The 26,063-nt window shown below is 42.2% G+C and overlaps 1 protein-coding gene across 3 annotated transcripts; it reads left to right on the top strand.

Moving 5' to 3' along the window:
• Positions 1-5,534: 5,534 nt before the first annotated feature.
• On the top strand, positions 5,535-25,795 carry LOC124202632 (inositol hexakisphosphate kinase 1-like). Of its 3 annotated transcripts, XM_046598979.1 has the most exons (10): positions 5,535-5,672; positions 6,161-6,387; positions 15,810-15,864; positions 20,769-21,001; positions 21,079-21,205; positions 21,684-21,813; positions 21,905-21,975; positions 23,087-23,268; positions 23,534-23,739; positions 23,827-25,795. In XM_046598979.1, the coding sequence occupies exons 4-10, from the start codon at positions 20,858-20,860 to the stop codon at positions 24,953-24,955; spliced, it is 1,989 nt and encodes a 662-aa protein (XP_046454935.1). In that variant the 5' UTR covers positions 5,535-5,672; positions 6,161-6,387; positions 15,810-15,864; positions 20,769-20,857; the 3' UTR covers positions 24,956-25,795. The 3 variants fall into 3 exon arrangements, with proteins under 3 accessions (XP_046454935.1, XP_046454937.1, XP_046454936.1); XM_046598981.1 differs by lacking the exon at positions 15,810-15,864; XM_046598980.1 differs by lacking the exons at positions 5,535-5,672; positions 6,161-6,387; positions 15,810-15,864 and adding an exon at positions 18,127-19,523.
• Positions 25,796-26,063: the final 268 nt, after the last annotated feature.

Below are 26,063 nucleotides of genomic sequence, written 5' to 3'. Positions count from 1 at the left end.
TTATGCCAGGACTTCCCCTGCAGAACGAAAAATTGCACCGACAAAAGAATAACTTTTGACTTGATTTTATTTTTTTAACGAAAACCCGCACACAAAGATTAAAATACAAAAAAGCCCGGAGCGACCAATTATTATCTGCATGGCGGGAGGAGAGCGCGTACCAGTCACGAGGCGACCGTATAGAAAATAAAAAATGTTTAACGTTGGCCGATTTCACAAAATAATAGTAGTCTTTATTATTTTCCGGTGACGTCATCGCTATACGCTCAGACAATTCGCCCGCCAGCACAGTCAGCGGTTTTTCACGACCGTGAGACCCCCTCCCGCCAATCAACGTGAAATAGAACAAAATAAGAGAAAATCTAAAATAATAAAATAGGTGGAATTTGTTGTGTATAGAAACTTTCACCCGGAATTCCCCTTTTTCCGAATGTTGAACTGTTGAATGTTATGTACCCAAACAGCTGATAGACAATTTTATTTTTATTTTATTTTGGTTTGGTTTTATTAGTTGGCGGATGGGATGGTCTGTTGGACGGCCAACGAGAAACCACCAGCAGCTGTCATGAATAACTCGGCGACTGCCAGAATCAATAACCCCATGGAAGTGATACGCAATGCCAAAAAGTGCAAATTCCAGCAAGAGGAGGAGGGTCGTCATCAGCAGACGGACCTGCATCAGCCTCCGCTCCTTCCGGCCGATCCTTGCCCACTACTCCGGCCATTTTGTCACCAGGTAAAAATTCATATTTTAAAAATTACATTTAAATACAATACTAAACAAATTTTTCTGAAAGGTCGGAGGCCACACCCAGTTCCTGCAGCTGGATCAATCCACCGTCTGCAAGCCTTTGATCCCGCGGGAGTTGAGTTTCTACCTGAATGCACCGCCAGACATTCGCACCTTCACGCCCAAGTGCAAAGGTAAAAAACGAACTCAATTATTATTATTATTTTTTCATCATCCAAACATGTAAAAGATAGACGAAATGAGGCAATCAAATAATCAGTTTGTGTTGCCATATTGTTCCCGCTTGATGCAAAGTCACGTCACCCATCAATCACAGAACAAAGTATATAATAAGTTTTATTATTGCCCAAACTGTGTAAACAAAATGGTAGATATGCTGTGCAGGTCCCACATTTTGTTGTAGGTTCTAGACATTGACGTCATTTCCCCAATTGGGAGAGATTTAATGAGTTGATGGACGACTGTCTAAGTTTAGTCCCTCCATAGTCCTTTTTACACACTTAATGAATAATGTCTGACGTCAAACCTTTTGTCTATGTTGTTGTTATGTATGTATGTCGGCGAGGGGAAAAAGGTCTTAATGAGGTTCGCACTGCAAATAGAGCGGGAAGCCTCGTGAATTTTTTAAACGAAACGAAAAAAGTTAAAACAAAAAATTTGGTTTGCGTATAGAAATATGTATACATCCAGCTCATTTCTATTCCACTGGTATAAAACCTTTTGTCGGCTTGTTTCGTTTGATCTTGTGACGTCACCACCAAAGAAATTTGACAAGTTGAAAAACAAAACAAAAAGGAAAAGTGGCCCGTCAACTGAAAAGATGAACGACGCGTTTTATAGAATTCCTCGTTCATCAACCCCCCGGCGACATGAGAGGTGACTGGGGACATGTGTGTGTGTACAAAGGGCGCGGCTATTTCTATCGTGATATCGTGACATGTTTTACAAAAAATTGTACTATATTCTAATCCTGGAATTAATTTTTGGGAACATTTAGGTGTGATCCAGACGTGGCACCAAGAAGGCCGCCAGTACTGGAGGCGATTCGCCATGGATGAGATCAGCGTCACGGCCGAACATTCGGAAATTTCGTCGCACCAAAACAGCCGACACGACGCCCCGTTGAGGTACAAAAACCCCCGAAAACCTTTTCCCACCCACCCCAATCATCGACGACTTAAATTTAATTGGTTCTATAATCTCTTGATGCGCACAGGATATCCCTGGCCGGCCATGAAGCCATTTCCTATCATCCGGCCCACACCTACACTGATGGATCATCTCAATGTGAGTACACACACACACAGTCCGTAGCCTAGTCTCTAGCTCTCTGTCTATTATACGGTCTATTTCGGGGTCCACCCGCTGGTTTGTTTTGCCGCTCCGGTTCATTTCACCCGGTGTGTGTACGTGTGTGCCAGATCTCTCCTCTTCTTATTCCACTTTAGCCGTAATGGAGAAATAGTTGGGCTCTTCGCCAGATGATATTTTTGATGCGCGCGTGTGTTTCATCCACAACTAGTGCAAGTCTGCTGGTCGTTGCGTAAATTTGTCTGAGAGTTTCGAATTTTCGTATTTTCCCGCCATCGTTTCACACCCCGCCATCGGCAACGAGTTCACCAGATGATGAGCGATGTGTCAAAATGTCGCACTCTTCTTCAAATGACATCAAATAAGTTGGACAAAAATCCCCCAGAGGCCTTATATTGTGCGTTATCAGGTTATTTTAATATTCATGAAAGTCACGGGTCTTTTATTTTCAAATCAAATTCAGGAAGGAAGTGAGAAATTTAAAGTGAAGTCCTTGCCATCAAAGGAATAGGCTAAAAACAAAAGATATTGAACGACAGAAATTTTATTACGACATATCCTTGGTTCGCATTTGCCAACACCCCACCCAAGGTTATCTAATTAATTTCAGCCTCTCGCAGTAGGCTACATATCCGCGTAATAATGCGCAGCTAATGAATTGGCGCAGCACGTGACGCCCATCAAACGATTAGGAGCTCAACCGTCGTCACCTGAGAACAACACATGGGTGAAATGCGATCACGTACAATTCCCGCAACGGTTTCCCGTTTCCTCTTTTTTCTTGGCCTCCATTTCATTTGCCCGCGAAATTCAAATGATTTAAAAAATAAAGAATTTCATTATTTGAAGGTCGCGATTGTAAATTATTCCTTCCATTTCTTTTTAGTTTTCATGATGCTGGAAAATGTGGCGTCGGCGTCCAAGTTCGAGCGCCCGTGCGTGCTGGACTTGAAGATGGGCACCAGGCAGCACGGTGACGACGCCTCCGCCGAGAAACGCACCCGGCAGATGGCCAAGTGCGCAGCCAGCACTTCCGCCTCGCTCGGACTCCGTCTCTGCGGCATGAAGGTAATAATAATACTTAAAAAAATGCATCTTATGCAAATTTCTAGTGTTGTTCGTCATCTCCACTATGACGTCGTTTGGGCTGTGGGGAGTGTGTGTAATGCTAAACGTTGAATTTCCCTGTTGCGCCATTTTGGATTTTGAAAATTTCGCCACGGCGGGAGAGTTGAGATTTATGCTCGTGTCCGTTATTCCGTTTGTCCGTATTAAACCGCGCAAGAAGAGAATAGCCCGCAGGGAGAAATGATCATTCATTTCTTTCTTGGCGGCCATATCATTTGGTAGTCGGCCAATCATCACGTCGAGTCTAAGAATAAACAAAAGCCGCCGGAAGAGAATTGTGTCCGTGATGAAAAGTGCCAATTCTATTTTTGAATCTCCCGCCAGCCGCCACTAATAATGTGTCAATTGTTTTTTTTCCAGGTGTACGAAGCGACGTCGGACAAGTTCGTCACCCAGGACAAATATTTTGGCCGTCGGCTGGACGCTGACGGACTCCGCAAGGCCCTGGTCCAGTTTTTCGCCAGCGGCGGAGCCCGAAGGGCCGGAATCATCGGGGCCATCCTCGAGCGTCTCAGGCTACTCCGCAAAGCCATCGAACAACAGGATACATTCCGATTCTATTCGAGGTATGTGTAACCATGGCGACAGCATTTCACACACCTGGACAATTAATGATTTGAATTTTCCCGCGATTTTTTAGTTCCCTGTTGATCGTTTACGAAGGATGCGACGAGAATTGCGAATTCTTCCTCAGCCCGGATTTCCGTTTCCTTGGCAGCAGCGAATCCGGCGGAAGTCGACGATCCAACTCGGACTGCGAACTGGAGAACCTGGACGATGACGGCCAGAGTTGCTACAAGCCAGCCCGATCCATCTCTGACGCCCAGATTCCGCGACTGAAGGAATTGATGACCATTCCGGGCCGTCTGCATGGCCATCCCAATCAAGTGTCCATCACCGACTCGTCGAGCGACTCCGCCTATTACCTGACGGACAGCTGCGGTGAGACCCAGTCGTTCAGCACCAGTCCCCAATCGGTGGATTCCGGACTGGAATGCTACATGGATCAGAGTTCCGTTTCGTCCAGCAGCACCACCAACGAGTGCTGCAATAACTGGTCGGGCGGCCAGCACCACCAGGCCGGCGGTCGTTCCAAGCAACTGGCCAAGACTCCGGCAGCCAATTACGAGTGTGACAACTCGACGGACAGCACCGACAGCGGAGTCTTTTCCTCATCCGCCGTGGCCCAGCTGGTCAAACAGCAGCTGAAACAATCGACCATGATGAAGCGATCGGCCGCCATCAGTTACACGACGGACAGCGAGGAGGACGGAGAATTTGACATGACGTGGGCTCATCATCTGGACGACGGCCAGCAGCAACAACCCACGGACCTGTCCGGATCGCCGCCCGGCGAAGATGAGGGCGAATTGACGCCCGTCTTGGAAGTCAGCCGGACCGACGAGTTTAGCGACGCTGCCGGCGGAAGCCAAACGCAGAAGAAACGGCGAGTGATGGATGAGGACAAGGAACAAGTGCTGCTGGATGCTGCTGCCAGCAGTAGCAAGCCGGACAACAACTGCTGGTCGGACTGCGTCGATGTCCGCATGATCGATTTCGCCCACACAACTTTCTCCGGTTACCTGGGACTGGACGAACGGGTCCACTGGGGACCCGACAACGGATACCTGCTCGGTCTTGAAAACCTGACGGACATTTTGAGCGAATTGCAAGGATACGGTTGTTGTCCTCCTCATCAGAAAAATGCCATGTGCCTTTCATCCTAAACAAAATCTATGACGTAACAAAAAGTGATGATCTATAGACGACGACGCCCGGTGAAATCAACGGCCTTTTTGCTGGTCACCGTTTTAAAAATTTAAATTAAAAAAATTCCAGATGACTATGATGATGACAAGTACAAAACATAGAGATCCTTGCTGACACAAAACAAATAAAAATAAAACAAAAATCATTGAAAACTGTTACCTCAAGAACAAGTTGATGGTCGGCTGTCGACATCAAAGGAATAAGGTCAAACCTGCTATTTTACTGAGCATCTATCAAATCGAGAGGGTGTGAAGTCTCTAATATGCCACTAATATTTGGATTCCCGAAATTATTGAGAATAAAATTTCGACTTTATTTGACTGACTGTAAATAGTTTTGTACGCAAACTAAAAATTGTTTTAAAAAAATAAACTATTTGGCATGAAATTTAAATCGTCCTCCTGTTTATTTTATTCCGTCTAATTATTTTTATCTTAACTCATTTAACTGGAGGTTGAAAAAACTGCTGTTTATCTTTTGTCGATTCTTAATTTCTATATCGATATCTTCAAGCACGATTAATTAAATTAATGTCGTCTGCGTTACAAGTTTCGAAACGAGAAAAAGTGCGAGATCACAAAGAAAACTGAACGATTACTTTAATTACATTTACGAAAAGTATCACAGCCAATCAAATGATTAATTTAAAATGTGGTCGTCGTGTTAAGTGTTAACTCTGCTGGTGTCGTGGCTCTCCATGCCACTTCCCGAGGTAAATAAAACTGAAAAAACAAATGGAATGATTATGGGAGCTTTAAAAAGAAGAGAAAACCTGTTACAAATTTCTGAAATGTTATTTTTGTTTTTCGACTAGCATTTATCATGTAAAGCCCGTCTTTCGATGCAATGGCAGTTTGTTTGCAGTATGTAACCTTTTCCTTTGTGTAGATTTCAGACCTGCGTGAGGTTTCATAACAACACAAAATGCAAGTTTTGTTTGTGCCGGTATCGATGTGTCAACAACAACAATCTCAGTATCTTCGCTGGGATAATGATTTGTTTGACTGTTGTTCCTACAACTTTTTAGATATTTTATTGATGCATGACTTGCACAAATGCATTAAATGGAAAACTTGAGTTCTCCTTTTTAATAACAATTTAGGATTTAACCAGTGTATCATTTTCAACTTTACCTGACTTGTTGTTTCTGTCAATATTTATTCGTAAAGATTCGTAACCCATTTTTCATTTTCCATTTAGATTCAAGCATCCCTCTGGATTGGAGAAACTACCGATGTCGACCGAGTTACATCTCTCTTCTTCTTCATTCTTTAAATCCCCTCTGTTCTCGTGTACGCCCATGTGAGTGTGGGTGTATTCACGAGACTGAGGCCCTTTTTCCTATCGCCCGTCTGGTGGATTCAACTTTTCAGCGGATGGATGGAGCACTTGCGGATGCCTGGCCGTTTTTCCCAGTCATAGAAAAGGTAGGAAAAATCTATCCCTATTCTTCATTGATGGCGTTAGGTTATAAATCGTGACAGAGAACGGAGTACGAATATTCCTGAGCTAATAGGCGGTTTTGACTGGGTCTGTTTTCTCTTGACGTTTTTGTTCACTCAGTCAGGGTATTTTTTTAAATAACACAGAAGAGACTGCAGATCAGGCCTGTTTTGTACTTCACTACTTTGTCTGTGGATGTAAACAATCGAATTTAAATATTTTCAACTAGAAAATTGTATATGACCGAGAGGGACCGGCCGCCACACCGATGAATGAATGACCTAATTTTAAAATCCTACTTTTTTCTAAGTTGATTTTTTTATAGAAACAAGTAGATTGTTTATAACCCGGTTAATGCTTCAATCCACATGATATTTGGCCTCTGTTAAACAGCGGGGCAATGTACAAATTGACCTTGATAACAATGCACCAAAAAAAAAGTTGTCGATCGGATCATAATTTTGTCTTTGGTGGCTTTTATCTTTACAAGTTTTCAGTCGATGAATTGACAAACAAAAAACAAGACGGGATATGTCATGCGATAATTCAGATATCGCATGGCCAAAGAGAGTATAGGTACAAAGTGCGCGTGATCGATTCGTTCTTTACTGAAATAGAGCCCAAGTTAGAACCGGGCAGCAGAGAATGTATATGTAGACATGTTAGTAACGTGTACACATATTCATTATGGGAAAAAGAAAAGAAAGAGCGCAACTAAAAATAACTCCATCGATAATCGTCTTGTGTGTGTGTGTAGTCTGCTGCCACAAAGGACTTGGGCAAAGGAACAGAACCAAAAGCCCCGCAACTTGTTTTTATTTTTATTTGATTTTTTCCTCTCTCATGAAAATGGAGTTTGACCTGCTTTTGATCTTATAAATAAAGAGAGAGAGAAGATTTCGGAGAAACTAATGCAATTACACCAAACTGCCTGCCGTGTATTTCTAATGGACACAGCTCTTTCTAGAGGTTTTACATCAGGTCGTTTGATGCGAATTGGATTACAACTATTGATTTATCTTTTTTTTATTATAATTAAACGACTTTTTTATTTTATTTGCCGGGACTGTGCTGTAGTATCGGGAGAAATTGCAGTCGAAAAACCCATTAGTTGCTATAGAGAATCCGCGTATACGGACTAAGTAAAGTTGATGGGCTTCCCTTTGAGTCTATACGCAATATTTATGCGCTGAATGGCAAATCTGCGGCGCAGTTTTTAGCGGCGTGGCTTTCATCTTCTCCAACAAACAGCGCAGCAGGGCCGTATAGCTTTCTCCCGCTCCGCTGGCTGTTCTCAACTGCGCGTTGATTACATAACTTGTTTATACCGTCCCTCCCGACTGCCGAGCTCTCATCTGTTTATACTCTACGCAACACACAGAAATTTACTACCTCATTTATAGTACACAAGCGTATGTAGTATACAACACGGTATTGCGCGCAGCTAAAGGTATATATGCCGTCGCATAAACATATTGCAGTGCGATCCTGTTTTATCATTTAGGAATTCCGCCTCGGGCATAGACTTGTATACTTTGGATTTGCACCGGTGCGTTCGACCTTTTATCTACTTTGACTATTATAAATTATAGGCTCTCCGATTAGGTTCAATAAATGATTATCTCTCCTGCATATTTTTGTGTTTGGCCGTCAACATGTTGTTGCGCGTCTCGTCTGTCGGACGTGGATATTATTTCCCCAGACAAGAGTTTGACATGTCGAAATGATTCGTGCGAATTTTTGTTTGAGAAATGAGGGGGCCAACAAACAAACCAACGAAAAATAAGAGGCCAGTTTTCTTGGGAATCGATTTTGCCATTTCCAGGAAAGACACAAGTTTTCTTTAGAGTTTCAGGCGGCCAGACGGGCGGCTCAATGCTTGTTGCCAGATTGGCCAATCATCTACATAGTTAATGCCATGGCGTGATGGGCTGATTTCTGAGAAACAAACTACATCGACAAAAGTCCCATCGGCAATCCAACCGACACGCGAACCCGACCAGACGAGCGAATAAGTTTTTTTTTTTAACAATTTTGAAGTTTGAGGATCGATTCCATCAATTCTTGTGACAGTATTTTAAAATGAGAAAATGATTTTTCCACTCTCATCAGGGCATGTATTTCAACATTTCAAAACGACGCCCGTTTTGTGATGGAGATCATTTTTCATAATTAAGTATCGTCACCGAGCACCAACCTGAATAAACTGTGCTAGACATTTCAAAAGTCCCGCTTCTTACACTTTTTGGAGCCATCTAGCGTTGGGACGGAGGGGTTATCTTCCAAAATAAAATTGCGCGTCTATTCGAAAAAAACGATTGGAGAGGATAATGACGTGGAATACTGCGAGCCAACACCCTTTAATTTGTCAATTTTCATGAATATTTCAGTGAATCTAATGTTGACCTTAAAATGTTTGTGTGAACATTATGCGTCTTAATTTTTTCCATTGTTGACAAGTGTAGCTTTCGTAGGTGACGTTATATAACGATATGTTCTATCGTTACAGACACGCTCTTTACGCCGCTAGTATATGCACGTAATGGATAATTGATATTCTGATTCGGACATCAGTTAATTTAAGTGTTGTTACCCTCAACTAATGATCCCACTCATATCAATAAGATGTCGATCGCATTGCGGTGGTCGTGATGTGATCGCATGGTTAAAAACCATGTTGATATGGTGGGTTGGGTTTCGTCTATTGAGGAGTTCTCAGTAGTGGGAAATAATTTGGGTTGCAGGGTAACATCCGCCTTATTCAAATCAAATTAACTTCGGCTATTTAAAAGGTATAACTTTTGAATGCCGATTGGTAAAACGAGTTAAGAGACTCTGCGTTTAAACTACGTGGTTTACTCGACTCCTGATACCAATCACGCACCAATCTTGTCACTAAGACAGTGTTGATGCAATTCATTATTCAGAAATACAGTATATATAGTATGCAAGGACCGGATTGTCTAGATATCCATGATTGAATCCAAAAATTTTAAAAAAATGCAGCAATGCACGCTTTTTGAGTTTGACGAATGAACTGAGAAATAATTAGAAACAGAGCTAATATACAAGACATGGGTAGCATTATATAATTTAAAATATATTTTTCGTGAACTTTAATCTTACTGACTTGTGCGTCGTTGAACGAATGACGCAAAGATTAAAAGAAGAAAATTGCCGTGATTTTTCGAAATTAACGATTCGAGAGAATAATGAAGAAGGAAATTCGATGTTATTTCAGAGGGTTTCCAGTCTTTATATAATTTTATATCTTAGATGGGCTCGATGGGACATTTTCGGTAGTTTTAATTCTGTCGAATACTGCGAGCCAACACCCCTGTTTTTAGCTTCTAATTATTTCTCAGTTTATTCGTCGAACAGGGTGCGTAACTGCATTTTCTAAATTTTTGTTTCAGTCGTGGATATTCCGACAAGTACATCCGCTCTTTGTTTACCATATAACATATAAGTTGTGTTTCTTTAAAAATGAACTGTATCGGCACTGTCTTTGTGACTAGAGAAATGCGTGATTTGTATTAGGATTCGTGGAAACCACGAAGTTTAAACGCAGAGACTCGTTAGAAGTTTTATCACTCGGCGTTCGTAAATTATTCCTTTATAATAGCCGTAGTTTACATAATTGAATTTACAGATGTTTCCCTGATAACATTCAAATCATGCTATTGTGTACACAGGCACACAGCAACAGATTTAAATATTTCTCCAATTGACTGTGCGTCTCATAGAATCTCTAAAAATTCTAGAGGATGTCAGCTCTTTGATAGATTCCAGGGAAGCAAGCCTAATGACTGATTTCCGAATCAGAATATCAATTATCCATAACGTGCGCATACCAGTGGCGTTAAGAGCGTATCTTGACGAAAGAATACATCGTTAAATTATGTAACCTACGAAACCTACATTCCTCAGTTGTGGTCATACTGAAGACGTAATACGTTCACTCGTAAATTTCTAAGGCCGACAATAAATTCGCGGAAATATTCATGAAAGTTTACAAATCATAGGGAGTTGGCTCGCAGTATCCCACATAATTTAAAATACCGAAACCGTCCCATCTCTCCGATTTGAGAAATAAAAATTTCATTTCCTAGAGACTGAAAGTCTGGAGCTCCTCTGAGATAATAATTTTTAAGTTTCCTTCTTCATTATTCTCTCGAATCGTTTATTTTGAAAAATCACGACAGTTTCTATTTTTATTTTTTTTTATTCACGAGAAATCGAACGCGATTTTTAGATCGTTTTTCGAACAAGAGTTTCTCCGCCATGGTCTGCTGGAACGGTTCGTGCAGGTTAGCGAGCCCATGTCGGCCGACGAACGAACGAGGGGCTCGTCTGCTGTTGTTTCTTGTTTCTTTCTTTGAATTCGTTTCACGCCATCATTTATAATGCACATGATTGCCCCACTTCGAAAGGCCTGGCAGTGGTGGGGAGGTCTGTGTCTACTGTATACGTCTGGTTGTTGCACAACCTCGTACTTCGTGGAAATTGCGAAATTGATCTTGACCAGAAAAACCATTCATTGTATAATCTTACTGACTTGTGCGTCGTTAAACGAATGATGCATAGTTAAAAACAAAACTGGCGCGATTTGAAAAAAAAATGCAACTCAAATTTTAAAAAATGCAGCACAATGCACGCTGTTTGACGAATGAACTGAGAAATGATTAGAAGCTAAAAAACAAAGCTGGTATACAGGAAATGTAATGACAATTTTTTTTTCGTGAACTTTAATCTTACTAACTTGTGCGTATTTGATTGAATGACGCATAGATATAAACAAGATTACATATCCAGAATTTTATTACGGACAAGAACAATTTATCGCTACAGCTGATATTACCTTAAGACAAGTATATATTTTCATGTAAAATTAGTGTTATGGATGTAGTAAGAATTTCCCTAAAGAAGACCGTAAACCCAGAAATTCTTCTGGAAATAGATGGGCTGATGGTAAACAACTGTCGCTTAGGGTAATTCATTCTTTACAAAACGAATAAAAATGACTGTATTTAAATCTTGAAATCTGTGATAAGTGAGTGATGATTGTGAGACAAACATGCACATTTTAATCGGGTGGTGTTTCACTTGTGGCAAATTTATTTGCAGATCTACTTATTGTGAATGGGTTATATTATAAAGTTCACTCAATCCATGGAAGTAATCAATGGATAGCGTCCCTCGTAGTCAAGAAGGCATGCCGTCAAGAATGCGCAATTTTTCTGATGGGGAGTTGACGGCAACTTTGGTCAAATTTTACGTCGATAACGTGAAATCCGCGCTATTCCATTTGATTTATTCTGCCCAATTTTTCTTTCCTCGGGCATCGCTAGGCAGTTTCGTATCAAGAGATCAATAACTTCGTCGTATTTGCTCACTTGTTGGCATTATTTAAAATATAATGAATGGTTTTTCCTGGTCAAGATCGATTTCGCAATTTCCACGAAGAACGTGTTTGCGCAGCAACAAGACGTAGACGCAGACCTCCCCACCACTGCCAGGCCTTTTGAAGTGGAGAAATCATGTGTATTATAAATGATGGCGTGATGTGGATTCTAAGAAAGAAAGAACAGCAGACGAGCCCCTCGTTCGTTCGTCGGCCGACATGGACTCGCTAACCTTCACGAACCGTTCCAGACTATGGCGGAGAAACTCTTGTTCGGAAATCGATCTTAATATCGCGTTCGATTTCTCGTGAATGGTAAAATAGGCTAGTCCCATTGCTTCTTCTATATACTACTATACTACACAAAACCGAAACACGAGAAAAAGCCGTCGGGAATTGTGATAACTTTCCCGTTTCATTTCGATTGGGAGATTCGGGATCAATAAACGTCGAATACCTTTTTATTTGAAAAGTATCTCTATCTGCACATAGTATATATATATGAGACTGGGTGTTGTAAATGCACAGAAGCACTCGATATAACACAGGCGAAACTATTAGGATGTCGTAAAAGAATTCTTGCTAGGCTTTTTGCCAAGTCTTTATGTTACGTCGTCCGTCGACCTGAAAGTAGACGGAGCGTCGATACGTATAAATGCTAAACGGTGTCAATGGGTTATCGTGCGAGATGTGGTGCGATTCGAGTATTACCGACTTAATACCTTCATATCTCTTTTTGATGGCTTTTATTACCAACGTAAATATCCTGGTTGCGTAGATTGTCAAATTTTAAACTTAGACTCGTAGTAGGTTCGAAACTGTGGAATCGTTAGACGCATCTCAACGATTTGAACGTGAGATCGTGTTAATTTTGATCGCGAATATAATGATCGATCGAACGGCTTTCATTTAACAATTGACGTTGGTCTGGGAATTTACAATCGGCATAATTAATAAACTTGCCAGACTGTATGGGCTTTTCAACGCAATTGTTGCTATTTATCGATCAAGTAATAAATGAACTCTGATATTAACTTTGACGTTTTTGTAAAACGGAAATTTGTTTCTTGATTAACTTCCTATTAGTGTATACGCGACTGATAGATCTTCATTTCATTCGCCACCCGTGGCTATTATTAAATATCATTGATATTCTATTAGTTTTGTTGTAATAAATCACATTGCTGCTCAAGTAGTGTGAACGTTTCCTTAAAGAGATGGGTTACTCCATTTCCCAGAAAGACCTCTATTAAATTAGGCATTCATAATGACACATTATGCCTAATAGATAGATGATCCATCGATGAGCAGCCCGTATGTTAAAATAAAAAATGTGGCTTCTAAAATAGTAACACAAAAATTTATATCATTAGTGTCAATGAATACATCGAGCGCTTGTGTAACATAGAGAATTAACTGGTGCAAAGAAAAGTAAAGCTCACGGAATGATACTATTGTTCACAAACACAGTTCACGTAAAAAAAATACTAAAGTAGCTCATAATATCCATCGAATTGATTTTTTTCTAACATTATCAAAAAAAAGCTCAAAGAAATGGTTAAAAATGACCTCCGGTTGTTATTGTAGGCGCCCTTTTCCGCCAAGAGAAAAAAAGCTTACCCTTCCTGCTTCCTCCCTTTATAAGATGGGGGAAAAAAGATGACCGCCGTTTTTACTGCGAATTTTCTTATTCCCAACCCCCTCGATTTGAATCCGACAAATTGCAGAAATTCACGGTACAGCACGTGGAGATCTGCCCGCATAAAAAAGTCCGTAGGTCCACCCCGGAAGTTTCTTTCTTTGTGACGGTATTTAAAAATGGGAAAATGATTCTTCCACTCTCATCAGGGCATACATACAACATTTCAAAACGACGTCCGTTTTGTGATGGAGATATCATTCATTTTTCACAATAAATCATTGTCACTGAGCAGTGAGCACCAACTTGAATCAAACTTTGCTAGAAATTTCAAAAGTCCCGCTTCTTACTCATTTTGGAGCCATCTAGCGTTGAGACGGAGAGGTTTCCATCGAAATAAAACTGCCGCGATTTTACGAAAAACGATTCGAGAGAATAATGACGTTGAATACTCCGAGCCAACACTCTATAATTTGTCGACTTTATTGAATATTTAAGCGAATTTAATGTCGGCCTTAAAATGTACGATTGAGCATTTTACGTCTTAAGATTTACCACAGCTGATGACTGCAGTTTGTCGTCGTTTCAACTTATAACGAAGAGTTGAGATATTAAAGATTTGCTATCAACGCCACTAGCATACGCACGTATTAGTTAATTGATATTCTGATTCGGATATCAGTTATTTACAGTTTCGGACTCTAATTCCGCATCCTTGAGTTCTTCTGATAGTAATAACATCGAGACCCGTATCTTGGTTTATACAAGTGTCGTAATCCGATAATATTACTTCAATACAACCATTTTCCGAAGCTCTCATGACTAAAGCTTAGTTAGGAATTGGATGGTATCGGAACTCAAGATGTTAATCTTTTAATAATAACCTTAGGCTCTAATTGAAAGAATGCTTATATCGGATTCCGAATGGTTAACAGTGTCGCGCTTCTTGACGTTTAAACTTCGTGGGTAACACGAATTCCAATACCAATCACGCATTATTCTAATCACTAAGACAGTGCAGATACAGTTCATTTAAATGAAATTTATAAGGCGCCTGATTATTCGCCGCGATTATTCGAAAAAACGATTCGAGAGTGAAGAATGAAACTTAATATTATTTTCTCAGAGAAAGGCAGTTTAATTAAATTAAATAAAACATTGCGGTCTATTTGAAATGATTCTCCAATGGGAGAGATGTGACAGTTTCGGTATTTTAAATTCTGTTGAGTGCCCTATATTTTGTCAACTTCTATGAATATTTCAGTGAATATTATGTAAGCCTAAAAAATTTAAAAGTGAACATTTTACATATTAAGATTTACCACAGTTGATGACTGTATTTTTTCGAAAATTACATAATATTAAGATGCGTTCTATCGTTATAAAGACGCTCTCAACGCCATCGGTTTACGCTTTCAATTAAGTATTGATATTCTGATCCGGACATCAGTATTTTTAAGTGATTTCCTGAATATCAAACAAATCATTAAGCAAACGAGAGAATTCATTCTAACTCGCTTTGAAATGGCAATTTGTTTGCGTTCCCCATATGATAAGGTCAATGGCAATTACCATAATCATCAGGAGCCCAGGATAACAATTCTATAAATTTTCAAGAATAAACTTCGGATTTAATAAAGGAATAACTCTCGAACGACGATTTGCAACAAGTCACGAGATTCGTCGTTTACCCTACGTTAATTACACGAAATCCATTTACAAATCTTCCATTTCTCTAGTCACTTAGACGGTGCCGATGATGTTCACTAGAGATATTCGTCTCCCGCGTTCATCGAAAAGCAAAAAGAAAAGAAAAAAGACGTTCGCGTATCTTCCCACTTTTATTTTGTGAATGCGTACGGAAAGAGAAAGGGCCAAGCCAATAGAAACGGGTCACGTGACTCGTTGATCCGAATCGACGTGCCAACTTAAAGGACCCCATACACCAAAGGGGAGGGGGGAGGAGGTGGACCAGAGGTGGGTGGGGTTTCTGTGCAAAGAGAGGAGGAAGAAGAGAGGTGGGGGGACTATACTGTATGCGTTAGTTGCTGGGCTCGGCTCACAGAGCGACTGCTCGTCTCCGAGTCAACACCGTTTCGTGCCGAGCTCCCCCATTTTTTCCCGCAGCTGTGTGTAAAACTCGCCACTACCCCCAGCAGCAGACAGACAGACAAAGACAACATTGCCATTCTAAGCCACACGGGCTCTGCTGTTAAAAGACTTTCTTTGTTTGTGTGTGGTGGTGGCCCATCTTCTTCTTCTTTCACCAGTGCTGCAGCTCAACTTGATTAAAGTTCTTCCAGCCAAAAGACGAAAAACAAATATCAGACAACGGAATTTCTTTTTTTCTTTCTTCTGGACAGTGAACGAACGACGCTGGCTGGATCTATCCCGAAAAACCAATTTCTGCACAATAAGGTAAGTCTCTCTCTCTTTGTTATTCCACACTCGTCGTTCGTTGGCCATGTTTTTTTGTTGTTTTCCAATTCCGACTTTGTCGTTTTGTTCGGTCGAAACCCCGGGAGGTCCGTCATCATCAGCAAACAGCTGACGGTTTTCAACTTTTGATTAGTCGGGATAGTTTTTAGGCATCGTCCATCTTTCTTTTTTTGGCAAGTGAAGTAGTCAACTGTGTTCAGTGTTGGGGAGGGCATTTGATTTTGTTTCGTATATTACGTCAGCTTAATAGGCTCTACACTAGTGCAGTTATTGAAATGACTTTAGCGGGAGTCGAGTAAATAATTCCGGACGTTTGTTGGCACAAAGTTCAGTTGGTTTGGGTGGGTGGGAGGATAGTTTTGGCGTTCAGTAGAGAAAACCCGAATGGGAATCCCCACTCTCTTGACTGTGCCATCGTTTCACTGCACATACAAGTAGCTGTTGGCCCCGGCTCTACCGTTGTACAGCTCTTCTCCGATTGGTTGACACCGGCCCGGATCAATACGGACGGAAATTTTTTGAGGGGTGCTCCAGGCCGGCAGTGAAACTCCCCTATACGGAGGGGGGCTTCTATCTATCAACACTCGTACAGTCAAAAAAAGGAATGATGGATGGGGGGGCCCATCTATGTTTAGATTGTAACGGAAGGGCGTCGCCCGTTATGTGTATACATTTCGCCATCGTCCAGGCCCAGTGAACATCAGACATGGCGGCTTCTTCTTTTCATAACGAGATTTGAAATATTCCATTGCGCCAGTTAATGCTCCTCCTATTCAAGTTTGAAACGAATTGCATAACCAAACCTTACACAATGTGAGTGAATTTGTTGTGTGCGGATTATATTCGGCGGCGGCACACAAATGTTGGGAAGTAGACACAAAGGAAGCCCCACACCAGCACTCGGTGTGCTATTAACCGGTAGCAAATAATTCAACTCTCTCGATGTGTGTACGACTGCACAATAAAAGAAACTGGCCAAAAGGTTTGGATTTAAAAATAGACGAAAAAGAGGCCGAGAGCTTTGAACCCTGCTGGCTACAACACGGGTCCAGTAGAAAAGAAATATTTTTTGAACCGTTGGCCTTGCGAAGAGATTCCCCCTGCAGTGAATTTTAAAAAAGAAATATAATAATAACGGGATATTGGCTGATGCAACGCTGCGTAACACACCATTCTTTTTTCTTATTTAAAAGAGAAGGGACTAGTGTGTGTGTGTGTGTATACCTTGTCCCGAATTTCCATTTCACTCCCGAGACGATTTTCTTGACACATATGGAAAAAGGCCAGGCCCAATTCTACCGATTCTTTTTTTTTTTAAATTCCCGCGTTCGTGCAACTAGGAATTGGCGGACGCTATGACCCCCTCATCGACAATCCTCTTCATTCAAAAACTTTATTTTTTTTCGTGAGTGACAGTATACAATTGAGGTTGATCATGAGGTCGTCGAGTCAACCCCAGCAGTCTACTATAGCGTGTAACGTTCACGCGTTCATCAGATATAACATCCAGCGTGACGACATGGCGTCCTGCAATGGTTAAAAAAAACGAGTCCCATTTCATCAGGTCGTATATAAAATTGTCGTAACTTTTTCGTGCTTGCTAGTAAAAAAGAAAGAAACATTTATAATAAAAGATAAAATGGGAGAATGCGCATTAATTCGAGATGACGTCACAAAAACCCAGAAACAGTTGCCGTCAGCTGTGTTGTGCCATTCTTTTATTTTTCACGGTTTGGAAACTACCTGGCAGAGATTATTTTTTTGCTTCGCAGCGGGAGGATAGATTCTTTTTTCAATGAAATGCAAAATCACACGCACGGGTGGAACCAGACAGTCAGTCGCCTAATATCTGGTTGCCATTCAGGATTTTAATATCTAGCCTCCGGAAATTACAAGTTATATAAGTAAGTGGGCAATTCTATACCGAGAATTTCAGTTTTAAAAAAAGCTTCAGACATTATTACGAAATAGAGAATTTTCCAGGAAATGACGTCATTGCGACTTTTTCAAATTTTCCCGCCGCGAATTAAAATGTTGCGAGCCAACCGAATTGGCATTGCAGCAATTCGGCATACCTTTTTCCGTCTCTCATGGCCATTTATCCAGCTGGTGTATATCCAGCGGATGTGATGTACACACGTCCTTGTTATCGGACATCGATCTTGGAATCCCTTCAAGGGATGCCATCAGCACCGAAGGACTCGCGAAATGTCGAAACGGGTGCGACAGTCGGGAAAAAATGAGCAACAAGAAATATCAAAAGTATTTGTGCATATCAAAAGTCTAGTCGGCCGCATTTAATATTCATGGCGTTTTTCTGCTCCTCTGCTCACAGTATCGATCGAACGGCCTGACCCACTTTCAAACAAAAAGAAATGGAAACGGGAAAAGGAATGGCGTCAGCGTTCGTGTTTCTACACAAACGGACAGTCGACAATAATATTATTGGCGAAAAAGGAAAAATAAATTTGAAATTGGGTTTTTCCCCTCGGTCGACAGATTCCATATAAATCGATCGAATTACGTAATCTAACGAGTCCAGCTGCTGCTGGGCCAGCGTGTCCAATGTTATTCCGACCAAATTTCATTTTAACGACGTCCGTTACTCATTTAAGGGCTACTCACGTTACCACCGAGAACCTGCTGGTGTGGTCAACACAAGGACAACAAATCGTTAACACAAATTACCTTGTCCCAGCAACTCATATAACATAGTTGTATGTGTGGGAAATAACCGACCGTCTGTTGTCACGATCGTGATTCTTTTTTTAAAACAAATGCGCAAATGTAATAATAAGAAAGATGTAAGAATTGTACACACGTGTGACGTCAATGCGCTCGACTGTTATTCGCCCAGTAAAAATGTTTCAGGTCACTCGAACAAGGGCCCCCCTCCCGTCCTTCTTCTGAGCAATGACGCGGGACTGAACGAAAAAAAAAACCCTCGACCAATCTTACACGCAATTCCGTCGAGTCTGTCTAGTGCACATCAGCAATCTATAGAGTCGGGCCAAAAAATGTTTGCGCAATATAACAACTCTTGCGTGAGTGTTCCGTCTAGGGTTATTCTCTTGTGCGTTTTTCGCTCGTGAAAGGAAACCTAATCGCCTGACGGGTCTTATTATTTCACGTCCCGAGTCTCAGGTTCAACTCAGTCGCCGTGAGCCACTCGGTTGGGTCAGTCTCGGCCCGTCGCTCCTCTTTTGTTTCTATTGGTTGAATTTGGCTGTCCCGACTGCACAACAGTTTCGTGTGATATCGTGCGTGACGTCCGACACGTCAAAGAAAACTCGTTCCCATCTTGTCTGCTGCTCCGCTAGAAAATAAAAAAGAAATCCGGTTGGCAACAGCAGAGAACATCGTGACTTCCTATCCCGCACAGTTCGTGACCCAGACTTTGAGCAGTAGCTGGCAGCAGAGACTATCCGTTATTTAAATATTTATCCCGCCGTATAGTCTGCTGGGTACATTACCCCCCGCAGCGACAAAAGGGGGGTTCGTTTTCACTCTGTGTGAAAACCCTTCGTGAATATATTTGCGCATCCCGCGACGACCACGTCTATAAGAACTTTCACTATAGGGGAGAGAACTTATGTACATTCGACTTTTGATGGATTTCAGAAAGTTACACACGAGCGGTAATACATTTTCGTTCTATTCTCAAGTGAGTCCGCTAACCCGTCAAAGTTCTAGACTAGACGACTATTTTGTTTTTCACGTCACGTAATATTCACGAAAATTATTATTTGCTGCTGCTGTGTATGTACTTGACTTGTGTAATCTCTTGTTTGCGTATGACCTCTATTCGACCCCTCCCCGTGTCATTCTCTCTTTTTCGTCGACTCCCGAAATGATATCGGGAGAGATTGCTCTGCCCTTCGAGCGGGAATTGGCCATCACCGCTCGGGAGAAATGACTACTGAGTAGAGAGAGCGCAGCTCCTCCCGTTGGCAATCCAACTAATGAACTGTCAGAGTCGATAAGAAACTCTGCAAAACTCTAATCGCGAAAATGGAAAAAAAGAACAATTCGTGAGCTGTCGTGCACACGCAAAAGGACTGTGCACGAGAGAGTCCGTCAGTCGTCTGCTGTGTTGGCACTCGGCAACAGCAGATTTATTTATATCCTTTTTCGCCATTTGTTGTAATCAGTTTTTCTTTTTTCCGGCATATTGCGCAGAATTTGCGCTCCATCACACACGGAGGAGACGCCAAAAAGTTGATTACACACGCGGGACGGAACTATTTACTAGTGCTCCTCCGGGTATGAAAAATGTAATCGGGAGAGTGTGGGGAATTCCCTTTCTTTTTCTCTACGATGAGAAATACTAACTGATGGAGCGGAAATGTATTACGCCTTTGGGCATCAATGGAGGAAAACCTTTCCGGCAGGGACATGTACACTCGTCGTAATACGCAGCTTATGTTAATTGTCTGTTTAATCAGACCGCCGTCAATATGCGTTCATTTTTCCAGTCGGAAGAATAAAGTGAGGGATCTGCACGAGCAACGATAGATTTCTCGCTATGACGTCAGACACCCTCTTATTCAACTCATCGCCATTTCTAAAATTTTTCCATAAAAGGATTACGTAAAATGTTGTTGTAGGATGGAAACGAGTGTGTTGAGTTTTGTGTGCGAATTTTGGCGCAGGCGAATTGTTGGCATCATGACAACAACAACAATTGGGAATGGCAATTCGAATGGCACAGATATTGTGTTGGTAGTGGAATTATTTGGTTATTGCTGGCAAGATGTCGAAAACTTTCACGTTGGAAAACTCTGGTCCGTGACTAATGGACACATTTCTGTCTGGTTGAATTATTTGAAGCGAAATCTACTGTACTTATAACGGAAAAATGTTGTTGTTGTTGTTTTTATAAGTTGGCGGATGTTGGAATGCGGTTGGGTGAAACGAGGAATTTCTTGATCAGCGACCACCACCACCACCGGGATCGATAACAAAACGCGCAATGGACGTCCAGCGCAATGCTAAAAAATTCAAATTGCAAGAGGATCATCAGCAGCATCGACAGCATTTGCCGGACAAGCAAATCAAACCGCCACCACCTCTTCCGGCCGATCCTTGTCCGCTCCTCCGCCCATTTTGTCACCAGGTATTACACATTAATACAAATTGGGAATCTATAGCTCATTAATACTAATCGAATTTCTTTGCTAATGTTCGAATTAGGTCGGAGGCCACACCCAGTTCCTGCAGCTGGATCAATCCACCGTTTGCAAGCCGTTGATTCCGCGGGAGTTGAGTTTCTACCTGAACGCACCAGCCGACATTCGTATCTTCACGCCCCAGTGCAAAGGTACGAAAGATATACCCACCCAATCATTGACCCATTTTAGCCATTAAGGAATTTGGTTATTCGGTGCTATTAAGGCCAAAGCAAATAACAACAACAAGTTAATAATTTATGCAATCCTGGTTTATTTGCTGTTGAGACAAATTGAACAACTTGCGTTGCCAGTTCTCCGTGAACAGCGTGAAACTCAGACGGGCTTTGCTGCATTATTCAATGGTGATAAGCTGCTGATCCTATACCAACGGCCTGTTATACTGCATTTATGGCGTGATTCCATATTTATGCGGACCCAAAGTACCGTACCGCAGTTATTAATAAGCGCTGATATTACTTACTTAATCAGAACGTTCTATAGGCTTTTGTCGGGTCGGTGTTGCATTGCTCTTTTCTTTATAGTCAAATAATCAATTTCCAGGAGGGGTTGTATCAACGTTAACTTGTCATAATAATCAAGCTTTTTTCTTTTGTCTATTTCGCATAGGTGTGATCCAGACGTGGCATCAAGAAGGCCGCCAATACTGGAGGCGATTCGCCATGGACGAGATCAGCGTCACGGCCGAACATTCGGAAATTTCGTCGCACCACAACAGCCGCCACGACGCCCCGTTGAGGTACAAAAACCCCCCGAAAACCTTTTTTCCACCCACCCCAATCATGGACAACTCAAATTTAATTGGTTCTATAATCTCTTGATGCGCGCAGGATATCCCTGGCCGGCCATGAAGCCATTTCCTATCATCCGGCCCACACCTACACTGATGGATCGTCTCAATGTGAGTCGGAATTTTTATTTAGGCTATATCGTCTCGTCGGTTTATTTTCGTACCCATATGGAATAGTCGCCAGTTATACATCTCTCTCTCTCTCTCTGGGAGCACGCTGCATTCCATTGAATTCCCGCTCTGATCCAGCGCTCTCGTGTACCCCAGCAGACCAACAGCAGCTCTCCTCTTTTAGCTCTGCACGTTCAAACGAAAATAATCTCCGCGCGTCGAGAAAAGATAAAAAAGACCCAAAAGCCAATGACTGATTTGGGCCATTCGCCAAACTTTCTCTCATCCCCCCTCTCTTCTGTATGTATGCACATTGCGTGAATTTGTGTGTATATATGGCCGTCGGACATTTTCGACGACTGATTGGCTGGACGGATGAACGATAGGCTCCTTATAGTGTAGACATAAAACAAGGTCACGTCAGCCTAAATGTAATTTACGTCCTGAATCCGTTGGGGCGCAACGGGATGAGGTTATTATCCATTGAAAAGGATGGGGACGTTTATGTCATTTCCAAGGATGTCCAGGTCATGCTGACGTTCTTATTGTCGAGTATTTGCGAAAGGAAATGCGAGAAATTGATGGGCGCCCTTTGGGCTGGACAATTATACCTGCTGACCGGGCCTCCTGATTGAATGTGACCGTTATTGGCCACCTCCCCCCGGCTCGATTGACCCCTGTCCCAGTTGTCCAGGGCAACAATTACAAGAGAATAAAAAAGATGGAGTGAGTTTTTATCCAGTCCATTGCCCAGTAAAAGGTTCTTATGTAACTGATGGAACACAACTAAATGATTTATTGCTCTCTCGGCTCAATGTGTAATGAGTCTATCCAGGAAATATCCAGGGACTCTATCCTATTCAGACAAGCACGTTAATAGAATGGATAAGTCTGGAGGGTATATTGTATCATTAAATATCCGTGTCCGATTTCCTGCTGGCCGTCTTGCAAGAGGAAAACCTTTAGAGAAAACCGAACCCTGGACTAATTACCGAATTAGTTAAAGCTCAGATTCTAGACTAAATAGAATAACCAATTAAAATTCCAGTTTGCGTCTAATTGAGTGTCGAATCAATTTTAATTGGTCGACTCTCGTTTATCCATCATACAGTTTTCATGATGCTGGAAAATGTGGCGTCCGCTTTCAAGTTCGAGCGTCCATGCGTGCTGGACTTGAAGATGGGCACCAGGCAGCACGGCGACGACGCTTCCGCCGAGAAACGCACCCGGCAGATGGCCAAGTGCGCAGCCAGCACATCCGCCTCCCTCGGACTCCGTCTCTGTGGCATGAAGGTGTGTATTATTTAGGTCGAAATGTATAAGTTAAAAGTGCTAAACGCTATACGTGTTTATGTTTATTTTTGGGCTCCACTTTTAAAAAGACACTGTGAATATCTGCAAGCCCTCAGGCACTTGGCTTATTTATCCGCAGCGGATAATAACTGACAACATCCTGCTGTTGTTTGGCATTGGCCGATATCCTATTTTAGTTGAACAATTCTATTTCCATCCAGTCAAATAATAATTCAACTTTTAACTTTTTGTTTGTTTCTAAAAGGTGTACGAGGCGACGTCGGACAAGTTCGTCAGTCGGGACAAATATTTTGGCCGACGGCTGGACGCTGACGGACTTCGCAGGGCGCTGGTCCAGTTCTTCGCCAGTGGCGGAGCCCGACGCGATGGAATCATCGAGGCCATTCTCGAGCGGTTGAGGCTCCTCCGCAAGGCCGTCGAACAACAGGAGACGTTCCGCTTCTATTCTAGGTATATAGAAAATTGAAATCAAATTGTGATGGCACGGAACCAATTTTTTTCTATCATGAAATCATTTCTCTCACGCTTATTACGCAGTTCCCTGTTGATCGTCTACGAAGGTTGCGACGAAAGTAGCGAATATTTCTCCAGCCCGGATTTCCATTTTCTCAGTCCTGGGGTTGTTGTTGGCGGTGCCGGCCGGCGATCCAACTCGGATTGCGAACTGGAAAGAATTTGCGACGCCGATGATTACCAACACCGGAAGCTCGTCACGGCTGCTGCTCATCAAAGTGCTGCTGGTTACAAGCCGACCAGGTCCAGCTCGGATGCCCAGATACCCAGACTGAAACATGTGGCCGTCCCTCATCGACTCCAGCAGCCAAGGAATCAACTGGATTTCGACTCGCTGTCCATCACAGACACGTCGAGCGATTGCTACTTGACGGACAGCTGTGACGCCCAGTCTTTCAGCACGAGCCCAGCCCAGTCGGTGGACAGCGGACTGGAATGTTTCATGATGGATCAAAACTCTTCGTCGTCCAGCAGCACCAACGAACATTGCAGCTGGACGAGTATCAGTGGATACCAAACCGGCCTCCGTCTCAAGAAACTTTTGAGGCAATCGGGAAGTGCGACGGGCTACGAATGTGACAATTCGACCGACAGCACGGACAGCGGCGTCTTCTCATCATCAGCCGCTGCTGTCAATCAGCTGGGCAGCAGCATCAAAAAGACGGCCATGATGAAGCGAACGGCCGCCATGTACATGGACAGCGAGGAAGATAGCGAAAGTGACATGGAACAGCAAAGGCTCTGCCGGCCGCTGGAGTTGGAGCGCAACGCCCAGTACGGAATGATGAGCCCAGCCGGCGAAGATGAGGGCGAATTGACGCCCGTCTTGGAAGTCAGCCGGACCGAAGAGTTTACGGAAGAAGCCGGCGGAAGCCAAACGCAGAAGAAACGGCGAGTGATGGATGAGGACAAAGAACAAGTGCTGCTGGATGCTGCCAGCAGCAGCAAGCTGGACAACAACTGCTGGTCGGACTGCGTCGATGTCCGCATGATCGATTTCGCCCACACAACTTTCTCCGGTTACCTGGGACTGGACGAACGGGTCCACTGGGGACCCGACAACGGATACCTTTTCGGTCTGGAAACTTTGACGGGTATTTTGAGTGAATTGCGGGGTGATAAGATCACCTTACCACCACCTCAGCGCTGTTGAGGAAAACTTGGACAATGAACTTTTTTCTGACAGTTGCTTCGATTCATTAATGGCTATCTTATAGTTTAATCATTTTATTTTTTGGAAGAAAATTGGATAAACTTAAACAAAAAAAAATAGCCCAATACAAAAGCCCGTTTGTGTTGGCCGGAATGAAATGTCAAATGTCATTGATGACATTTGAGTATTCGACTTTTGATATAGGATAGATCTCTTCTGGGACGCCTGAGAGTTTGTCACTGTTTTCATTGTTTCCACAATTGATGTCGTTATCCAGAGCTCTGAAGAGAGCTAATGATATTGATTTCAAACAAAAGATTATTTTAATTTTTGTTCAAATCCTGTGCCTCCGTTACGATTTAATGACGACGGTGAATAAAATAACACGCATTGAAAAATTTTAACTAAATTAAACCCCCCCAAAGGAGAGAAAACAAAAATGTGTACCTGCCCACTCTTTTAGTCTTTGTTGTCCTCATACAACTTGAAAAATTGTTATCAATTTATCACCCGTGATTTTAAAACGGTGAAAATTTATATCCCCCATCGTGTCGTTGGTTTGATTTGCATTTTTTGAATATCGGTTCAACTAACGACGCGTCGTTTAAAAATTAAAATCGAGAGGGAAAAATTAAACATTTTTTGAAGCGGGACATGATGTTAGTCTATAGCAGGAATTTTTAAAAGATGATGTTTAGGTCAGAAATTCTCTTTTTCCCGTCCCCCTTGACGACCATTTAAGTTAAAATAATAATACTTGAACAATTGAATTTTATATGTTGTATAATGTATAATACCGTATTTTAACGCAATTTTGAAATAAAAAATGTTGAAATGAAATTCTGAATGACTTTTGGATTTCTTGAATGCCCTTCGAGATTAGATTTCTTGGACGGAACTGATTGACACGAAGTTTGGAAGCTGTTTTACTGTTCATTCAATCAACGAGCAAAAAGGGAGCATCTCGGAATAACATGAACGGAGATGGGCGGGTTTGCTTGGTACAAAGTGAAGATGAAAGCATCGCTTTAAATTAGGACGCCAATTTCGGGTAAAAATATATCACGAAGCTGCAAGGGACTATGAGTAATAACAAACTTGTTTTTCG

This window comes from Daphnia pulex, chromosome 9, assembly GCF_021134715.1.
Source record: "Daphnia pulex isolate KAP4 chromosome 9, ASM2113471v1".
Taxonomy (NCBI): Eukaryota; Metazoa; Arthropoda; class Branchiopoda; order Diplostraca; family Daphniidae; genus Daphnia; species Daphnia pulex.
This window is presented reverse-complemented; position numbering and strand designations above follow the sequence as displayed.